The sequence below is a fragment of the Engraulis encrasicolus genome, chromosome 23 (genome assembly GCF_034702125.1).
Source record: "Engraulis encrasicolus isolate BLACKSEA-1 chromosome 23, IST_EnEncr_1.0, whole genome shotgun sequence".
In the NCBI taxonomy this organism is placed as follows: domain Eukaryota; kingdom Metazoa; phylum Chordata; class Actinopteri; order Clupeiformes; family Engraulidae; genus Engraulis; species Engraulis encrasicolus.
In genome coordinates this window covers 38106206-38116205 of record NC_085879.1, presented here as the reverse complement: position 1 = coordinate 38116205, position 10000 = coordinate 38106206, and the positions used below count along the sequence as shown (strand labels likewise).

Below are 10000 nucleotides of genomic sequence, written 5' to 3'. Positions count from 1 at the left end.
ATGTACTGTACGTAGCAAGTTTGGACAAGACAATTGAGGAATTGTAGATGGTGCGCACAGATAGCAAGTCTAAAGGACGTAGTGCGAGTCTGGAATGTTAGACGGTGCTGCTACTGCTGGCGTCGCCCCAGCTAGCCATCCTTTCAAACCCAGCCACAAGAGCAGAGGCAATGGGGCACTGAAGAGTGGTGGGGAAAGACATTGGTAACACTTTAGGTTAATGTCTGCTTATAAAGCATTAATAACACTTAGTAAATAATGAACAAATGATGAAGAAAGCATTAACAATTGTTTGTAAATGACTTGTAAATGTTTGTAAATGTTGTGGTAATATTTTACATTTATCAAACATTTACAAATTGTTTGTAAATAACTAATAATACTCTGTTAAAAGATTTGTGAAATCGTGAACATATTATTTGTAGATATTTTACAAAGTATGAACAAAATGTAGCTAATAATAAAAACATTTGTTAATGTTTTGTTCATCATTAGTTAAGTATTTACTAAGTCGTTATAAGCAGACATTATTATAAAGTGTTACCAAGACATTTTACATTCTACTCTTTTACCTGCATTCTCTATGTTAGTGGCGCTGGTCGTAGGTGCAGAGTTGCAGTGGAAAAATGCGAATTTGGTGATAACAGTGAGGCTGCCATGCTGGCATAAATTGGGCACAGCCTGAGCCCACAATATTGCCAGTTTCTAGCAAGATGTACCGGTAGTGCGAGTTTTTAGAGGGTTGTGTTACAGGGTTGTATTCAGTGTTTAAACTGTATAAGGAAGTAAATTCACTCTTAATGGTGAACACTATTAATGGAGGACCAACTGTCTTCGGAGGTGGGTAAAGCACATTGAGTTGGCTTGTTGTGTATTAAATAAAGCTAATTTGACGAAAGAAATGTTCACTCGTTCACTATATATAGAATTTAAGTAATCAGCCTTGAGAGGCCGTGAGTTTGTGTTCGGTTTATAACGGCTCAGGAGTTGCAGCACGACGCAAAGCCTTTGCAATCATACCAACACCCTGACCAGCGATAGTACAAAGATGTGTTCTTCCCAATGATACAGTTCTTCCTGCATTCTCCCTATCTCAACTGCACCACAATCTAGCAACCAATCAGTCAAAAGCATCTGCTTTGAACACATGTAGAATCTTCATTTGGAAGGCCAAATCAGCCAATCACAATCAAGAACCAAGATAAAACAAATAATGATGTCACTCCATAATGTAACTCCCTATGTAGCATATGATGTAGTGAATGGGTGAACATTTACAGTAGGACAAGGCCTCTGTTTACAGCATTTCTTGTAATCTACCACTAAAATCATGGTAAGACCGTGGTGGGCGAGGGACACACACACACACACACACACACACACACACACACACCAAGCAACTGTTCTGGTTGGCCTGAAAACAGTTAGAGTGACTCAAAAAAAAAAACTCAATGAGAATCTTTTCCGAGTGACTCACTCTGGATGTTGCTGGTGAAGGCGGCCTCCCAGCAGTACATCTTGATGAACTTGATGCAGCCCAGGATCTCGTTCATCAGCCGAACGCGACGGTCCGTCACCGTCACACACCTCTTACGGAAATACGCCGTCAGCTTGGACGCCAGCATCTGCAGGACACACGGACATTTCAAAACACACATTTACAAATAAAAAATGTGAAAACTTTTTTTTTTTTTTAATTCAACTTTCCTCTGTGTATGAGGTGCAGAAGAAACTTAAGAAAAGATTCAGCAAACTCGAGTCTTGGTGCAAAAAAAAAGACTTCCACAAGAGTTTATTCTTTTCTTTTCACAAGCGGATACTTTTCTTAAATAAATAATATGACATAACAGTCCTTTTCTAACCTCTTTTTTTACCAACTTACTGTAAGTAACGAAAGCAGGGGGGAAAAACAAGACACAAGAAACCACAAACACTGAGTCGTGACATATCACTTTGGAATGCACTCTCACTTCATTGTAGTGTGTGCTGTGCGGTTATGAGTGTCTGCTGTGACTGCTCTGGATGAGTCACGGGCTGTAGAGGAACAGGAAATGGCGGGGTGCAGAATTTCGTCTTTCGTTTGACCATTTGCAGTGATTTAGTTTGAACATTTTAACGTCTATATATGTAGAAGAGAGGCAGGGCTGGCCTGGGGGAGAAATAGGGCCCCGGGCACTTTTGGCTTAAAGGGGCCTCTCATAATTATCGGTGCAGAAATGACTCACCGGGGCCTACTGGGTTATGCCTGCTATGCCAGATGGCCAGTCCAGCCCTGAATAGAGGTGTAGAAGTTTGAAAGCACGCACCACCAGACTCCAAAGCAGTTTCTTTCACCAGCCAATTAGATTGCTGAACACATGCTGAAGACAACCGAGGCACCTTTTTTTCCCCCTCTCTCTCTTTTTTTACACACACACACACACACACACACACACACACACACACACACACACACACACACACACACACACACACACACACACACACACACACACACACACACACACACACACAAGCACGCACACACACACGCACGCGCGCGCGCACGCACACACACACACACACACACACACACACACACACACACACACACACTATTATACACCTATGATGAGAGCATCTTGAATCTGGAAACTTGAATCTGTATTGAAACCATGTCTATGATGCTTCCACTAGCAATGAATGCGCAGTGTGGCCTTGAGGCCTTGTTTATGGTGAAACTTCACGTCAAATGAACTGCAGTTGAAGTGAATTGAATTCAACAGAGCAGATGTCAGCGCCCACCAAGCATTGCAGTGTGCGGTCTGCTGTGTGCTCCGTGTAGTGTATGAGAGCAAGAGTGCCATGAGAGCATCGTATAAGTGTAAGTCATGAGGTGTTGAGAAACAGAAAACAGGGCAGAGAAGAGTGAAGATATCACTTTTAAACACCCATCATTGCCAGGGCGCAGCGTGCTACTACACCCATACCATAATGTATGCTACATTCCCATGGGGACCCCGGTTCGAATCTGATCTGGGTCATTTTCCGACCCTTACCCATCCCACTCTCCCAACTGTCTGCCCTCTGTTTTCCACTGTCCTGTGAAGTAAAGGCCCAAAAGCCCTAAACCGAGCCTTGGTCACAACACTGAAACGGCCAAGGCACCATATAGGCCAAGAGTATTAGGGTTTCACTCGGAACAAATTAGTAACAAGCTGAAAATTTCAGGATATGTTCAGAATACCTTTAAGAATAACATACTAAAAGTCCCCAGGAATCCCCCTTGTGCTCTCTGAGAAATTCAAGATGGCGTCCAAAATGTATGATATTTCTTATGTTTTCACGTAATAATACTGCTATGCTGGGGAGTGGGACCCAGGTCCGATTGCAACCCAAGGTCATTTCCCAATCTTCTTCAAACCCTCTCCCCTTCCACTCATTTCTTTTCTCATTTCTTGTCCCGCTCTTCACAGCACTAAAGACCGAAAAAAAGCCCCACAAAATACATTTAAAAACATAAACAACACGCACCATAGTGGGGTAGAAGATGATGAAGATGGCGGAGCCCACGAGGGCGGTGGGCCCCAGGAAGTATGCGGAGTAGGAGAGTCCCAGAAGCCCGATGAGGGGGCCCCCGGCCAGCAGGCAGCCCACGGACACCGCCTCGTAGATACGCTGGCCGTCACTCGAGCAGATGTTCACCAGCTGAGGAGGACGAGGAGGACGAGGAGGAGAGATTGAGAATAGTTAGTTAGTCCGTCTCACCTCCTGCGTGTGTGTTGTTGTTACTTTATCTTACACTATATGTACATGTATATTACATTACGTTACATTACATGCATGCGTCTCACCTCCCCAATGCTCATGTTGCGTTTGTTGTGTTACTTTATATTACACCATATGTATATTGCATTACAAGTATCTGTCTCACCTCCCCGACGCCCATGTCGCGTGCGTCGTGTTATTATACATTACTCCACATTATATTACATTACAGTACATGTATCCGTCTCACCTCCCCGACGCCCATGTCGCGTGCGTCGTGTTATTATACATTACTCCACATTATATTACATTACAGTACATGTATCCGTCTCACCTCCCCGACGCTCATGTCGCGTGCGTTGCATTACATTACTCCACATTATATTACATTACAGTACATGTATCCGTCTCACCTCCCCGACGCTCATGTCGCGTGCGTTGCGCAGGTTGAGCAGCTTGGCGAAGGCGAAGGTGAGAGCGGCGCCGCGGAGGCGCGAGGCCGTGCGGTAGTTGAGCGCCCACATGAACGCCAGCGACCAGGAGCGCACCAGCTCCGTGGCGAAGATGCCCGCCACCAGCGCCAACCCGTAGGGCAGCCAGGTCTCGCGGCCCTGCGAGTACTCCAGCAGCGCCCGGATCAACAGCGCCTAGGAACAGTACACACGAGGGGAGAGGAGAGGAGAGGAGAGGAGAGGAGGGGAGAGGAGAGGAGAGGAGGGGAGAGTAGGGGAGGGGAGAGGAGAGGAGAGGAGAGGTGGATGGCGGTGGTGGTGCGGGGAGTGGGGGAGATGGGGGGGACGGGGGGCATTGTTGATGGGGGTAGGGAGTGGGAGTTGAGGAGATGGGGGGTGGGAGTGAAGGATATGGGTGGTAAAGGGGGTAGGAGTAGAGAAGATGGGGGATGAGGAGAGCAGGGGAGGGCATGAGAGTGGAGGAGATGGGGGGGGTCAGGAGTGGAGGAGAGGATGGGATAGGAGTTCAGGAGATGGGGGGGGTCAGGAGTGGAGGAGAGGATGGGATAGGAGTTCAGGAGAGGTGGGGGTTGATAGGAGATGAGGAGATACAGGGGTGGGAGTGGAGAAGAAGGTGGGGCGTGGGCGTGGTAGAGATGGGGGGTTGATAGGAGACGTGAGGAGATGGGGTAGTGTGGGAGTGGCAGAGAGGGGGGGGGTGTTGGAAGTGGAGTACATGGGTGGTGAAGGAGGTGGGAAAGAAGAAGATGTTGGGGGTGGTGGGCGATAGGAAAGGGGGTGGGAGTGGAGGTGATGGAGGAGAGTGGTGAGTGGAGAGGATGGGGGGAAGGGGTGGGATAAGGGTGAGAGAGGGAGGACAAGAGGGGTGGATAGTAGAGGTGAGGTGTGAGGAACAGAAAGAGAGGAGTAAAAAAAAGATGGAGTGGAGGGCTGGGACATTTTGAGCCAGTAACTGAGCGGGCGAGTGAGAGAGAGACAGGGCAACGATCTGAAATGATATATTTGGCATGTGGTTATGAGTAACGTGTTATGGGGCCATGGAGGGGGTACACACACACAAAAAAACCAGAAGGATTTTCAGAAAGCGCAGCAGGAACTCGTTGTCGCATAGCAACCGCTGCAGCAAATAAACAACAGTAATCCCTTGCTTACGTAAATAAAAAACAAGTCGATCAAAAGCCATTTTTCCCCTCCAAAAGATGATTTTAGACAGATCAGCACAAAATCTATACAAACCCAGCCACTGACAGCCAAAGGTACAGTAGTAAACAGTGAGGTGAAACAAGGGTGCTATTGTGTAAGAGGTAAGTGCCTCTAATGCTATTAGGGTAATGCTGCGAGCATGTATGGCACCACGCGCAGCTAGCTTAGCTTGGCCTTCAATGAATGGGAAACTGACTGAGACTGACGCAAAGAAAAAAATACCTTCAGTAATACAAAATACTGCACGAGACTGAAATTAACTAGTCAATATCTTCATGAAGCACTTTTCAGGGTCATAATTCTGATTTTATACCAATTTATCTAGGATCAAATGAAACAAATGCAAGAAAAACAACAACAAAGACTGAAGTCCCCCTGGGTGTAGCATTAAAAGAACACACTGCATGGTTTAAAACCGTTTTCATTACTTCGAGCCACCTGACGCCTAGCAATTTTCATCTCAATATTAATTTGCAATCAGCTTTGACCAGCACGTGTCCATTACATGGCGCCAGTGTTTGTTCCACAGGTCGCTAGAGTCTCTCATCACAACGTGAAGTTAGTCCCTTAAAGTCCCTTCATTTTTTTCCCCAAGTGATTCAGCAATTCTGGGATTTGATGACTCAGTGAGGAAGTGATTCAGTTATTAAGTGATTTTTCAGTGATTCAGTCGTTTCATTGTTGTACTGTATGAGATCCGGAGATCAAGTACTATTTTTTGCTAAAAAGTCACATCCCTATAGGCTAGTAAACTAGACTAAACCCTAACGGTTAGATGGGTTAGATATTGAGTTGCACCCATTGACTTTGGATGTGTTGTGTAAGATCGGGTGATGTGGGTGCTTACCGGTCCAACAAAGCCCACTATCATGGTGATGAGGAGGGCGAAGATGGCCACCAGGACGCGGGTCTGGCAGAACCTCCAGAAGACCCGGGCCAGAGACGCCCCCTCCTTACCCTTCTGCTTCAACTCCTCATGCCATAACGTCTCCAGTCTGGAGAGAGAGAGAGAGAGAGAGAGAGAGAGAGAGAGAGAGAGAGAGAGAGAGAGAGAGAGAGAGAGAGAGAGAAAGAGAGAGAAAGATTTTGATTTTTGACAGTCATTTATTTTAAAACGTGGCACTAGTTAAAAGGGTACATTATACTCCACAGAAATTGACATTGAGGAACCCTCTCCTTCACCACATCTTTACCACTTGAAAATGAGTCTACTATCATCATGAACTGCCCAGAGTCCCTTGTCAACGCACCATTTATCTTCAAACATTGTGAGATTTTCAGTTGCTTTAAATTAGGCACATTCAGAGAGAGAGAGAGAGAGTCAGACAGACAGACAGAGAGAGAGGGACAGACAGGTAATTGACTGTAGACTCAGGGGTGATAGTGAAAAAAAATTCTGAGCCTGAACTTTTTCCCCTGCTTTAACGACGACGACAAGATACTGCATAGTGACGTTACGTAGGCCTATTTTGACACATTATTCAAACATTTAATAGCCTGTGTATGACCATTATTCAAGCCTGATAGTAGAAGAAAACCCTGAACCTGTAACACTTTCTGAGATAAGAATAACCTAATGGCTAATTATCATCAATGTTTCTATTTTTGCAAACTCTGTCAAGCCTGAAATCAGGCATGGAGCCTGAATACTATCAGCCCTGTGTAGATTATATGCACAACCAAAACCATCTCTATTTTATTTTATTATTTATTACTATGCCACAATGCTGCTACTACAACTATTTTTGATATATTTATTCTATTTATTTATTTGCACATGGGAAATGCCTCTTGAGATGCAACATCTCATTTTCAGTAGGGTCCCCTTGATATATGTTGTCTATATTTCATTCTTGCATTTTAATGTCTGCATATCTATTGTGTATGTCTATGTCCATTCTGCATGGGAAAGTAAGAAACGTAATTTCAGTTCTTATTTCTTTGTATGACCAGTGCATGTAAAGAAATCGACAATAAAGCCGACTTGACTTGACAAATTTGCAACGAAGACTTTGTCCTTAATTGTCATCACATTCGCATTACATCGACTGTGTCAAAAACACAGTCGATACAACACACTACAAGGAAGAGATGTTATTTTTTGGCGAGGGAGACAAGATATTTGCATTTGATCATCATGTATGCATCTAAGGAATCCTGTTTGTCTGCATAAGTCCCGCTGTATATGAATTGTCAAGAATGCAGTTTGGCACCACATTGTAGTTTGATCTAGCTGTAAACAAAGCTCTAATTTTGAGAAGGGTACTGAATGCATGGGGCACGTCCCTTCTCAGACGCCAGAAAGTAGTAGGGGACACATCCATATCCTTTATGTTCGCTTGGACGGTCGCTGACTCAATCCAAAAACCCACACTCTTATTTAGCAGATTCTTGCCGGAGTTACATAACTGTTCTAGCCATACAATCTCCACTTTTTGCCTCTCCTTTTCTTTGAACAAACATACACACTGGCAACTCATCTTTGCTAACATACCTCAGCTAAAACTGGCGAGGAGCCAACCACTCGAGAGTGAGAGACACTCAGACACGCTGCAGTGAAAAGTAACACTCTGCTCTTTCATGGCATGAGAGAGAGGTGACGAGAGACCGGACTGAGAGAGAGAGAGAGAGAGAGAGAGAGAGAGAGAGAGAGAGAGAGAGAGAGAGACACACACAGCGTAGATGATTAGAGAGAGAGAGAGAGAGAGAGAGAGAGAGAGAGAGAGAGAGAGAGATAGAGGGAGACAGAGAGAGAGAGAGAGAGAGACAGGGAGAAAGACACACACACAGTATGGATGATTAGAGAAAGAATGAGAGAGAACGAGGGAGAGAGAGAGAGAGAGAGAGAGAGAGAGAGAGATAGAGGGAGAGAGAGAGAGAGAGACAGGGAGAAAGACACACACACAGTATGGATGATTAGAGAAAGAATGAGAGAGAACGAGGGAGAGAGAGAGAGAGAGAGAGAGAGAGAGAGAGAGAGAGAGAGAGAGAGAGAGAGAGAGAGAGAGAGAAAATCTTTCTCAATCTTTTCAAGGAAAGAATTTTCTCACGGAGTGTGGGCAGTTGCCTGACAAGCCAAGCAAGGACAGGTGACATAAACACTAATATACAAGGACAACTGATCGCACAAATCACACCTGGAATGGGACAACAATATTTACGTACAACAGCAAGCTGCTGAGGACACTGCAGCCAATTGTCAAAAAGAGAAAAACACGCACATCCGTCTCAAAAAGATTGGGTGCAGGACTAGCAAAAATAACATGAAAACTGAAAGAAAAGTCTGCGACACCGAGCTCCCGTTTCTCTTATGTTAATGTGACGTTTCAGGCAGCATGCCCTTCATCAGACATGCACCGTCAGGGCAGCCTCCATTCACACACACAGAGTGGTCCTCAGTCACCTCCCGTCCCCTGCCATAGCAGGGCCTTGCAACACGGGTCACCGATTAAGCCGTTGCTTGGACGAGCTGCCACAAGCTCTTTAAATCGACACCTAGTCAAAGGGATTCTTGTGTGCGCCATGGACTGGATGTACACACATGAAGGGCTGTGTGCGGACATCTAATGACATAACTGTGCTCAGCCGACGAGGACAAGAGTGAGTGAGACAGAGAGAGAGACTGAGAGAGAGAGAGTGAGAGAGAGAGACTGAGAGTAGGCCTGGTCACCTTTCTCTTTCTAATCTCTAAGCTCCTGCTAATAATAACAGCCTGCCGCCAGAAGGCTGAGGCCCCGGGTTGCGCTTGACTTCGTTAGGAACACAGAGGAGCAGGTCGGCGCATGAGGTTCCCACCATGGCAGCATGGGAAGGCAAGAGCAGGGAATCCCTCCCGAACAACAGAACGTGTTTGCAAGCTCACATAGAGTACACACACGTACACACATGTACAAACACACACACACAAATACACACACACACACACACACACATACACTGTCCTCAATGCCAAACTAATACCATCTGCGGCAACAACAGATACTGTAACCTTGGCCAGGGGTTGGCCACTTCCAAAGTCTCTGTTTGCTTGCACTTGAAAATTCCATGTAAATAAAAGAAAATGGGGTCAGAAAGATAAAACAAATCAGGTGAGACTGGTTTGGCGTGGTGTTGTTGAACCCTATTTTTAAAGTCAGGAAACTTGGTGAACCTGATGCACTGTGTGTGTGTGTGTGTGTGTGTGTGTGTGTGTGTGTGTGTGTGTGTGTGTGTGTGTGTGTGTGTGTGTGTGTGTGTGTGTGTGTGTGTGTGTGTGTGTGTGTGTGTGTGTGTGTGTGTGTATACCGTATGTGTGTGTGCGCATCTGTAGCACATTTTGCTGTATTAACCCAACACTTGGAGAGTACAACCAACTATTTTGAGTGATAAATATGACTCTCTAAGTGTTAAACTACTGTAACGCTGCAAAATGTACTGTGTGCTCCAGTGCGTTGGGGGATGGGAGTGTTTAGACGGTACGCAGACTGCGCTGGTTGGTATATCCTCAGGTCTCATCAGGTTACAGTAGGACGTACTGTAAGACTAGTGGAGTGGCACCGGGTGTCTCTGGCTGGTAACGCGTGTCTACACTGTATGTC

At 45.5% G+C, this 10000-nt stretch overlaps 1 protein-coding gene across 3 annotated transcripts in view; it reads right to left on the bottom strand.

Moving 5' to 3' along the window:
- wu:fb13g09 (ATP-binding cassette sub-family C member 5) overlaps positions 1-10000 on the bottom strand; it is a 64063-nt gene that overhangs the window by 48529 nt on the left and 5534 nt on the right. For 2 of the 3 annotated variants that reach the window (XM_063189783.1, XM_063189784.1), the window contains exons 4-7: positions 6271-6418; positions 4161-4394; positions 3514-3687; positions 1478-1625 (exon numbers count right to left, since the gene is read on the bottom strand). In XM_063189783.1, the coding sequence (XP_063045853.1) occupies positions 1478-1625; positions 3514-3687; positions 4161-4394; positions 6271-6418 (704 nt within the window). Of the gene's footprint in view, positions 1-1477; positions 1626-3513; positions 3688-4081; positions 4104-4160; positions 4395-6270; positions 6419-10000 lie in introns of those variants that run through there. The other variant, XM_063189785.1, reaches the window with a different exon arrangement.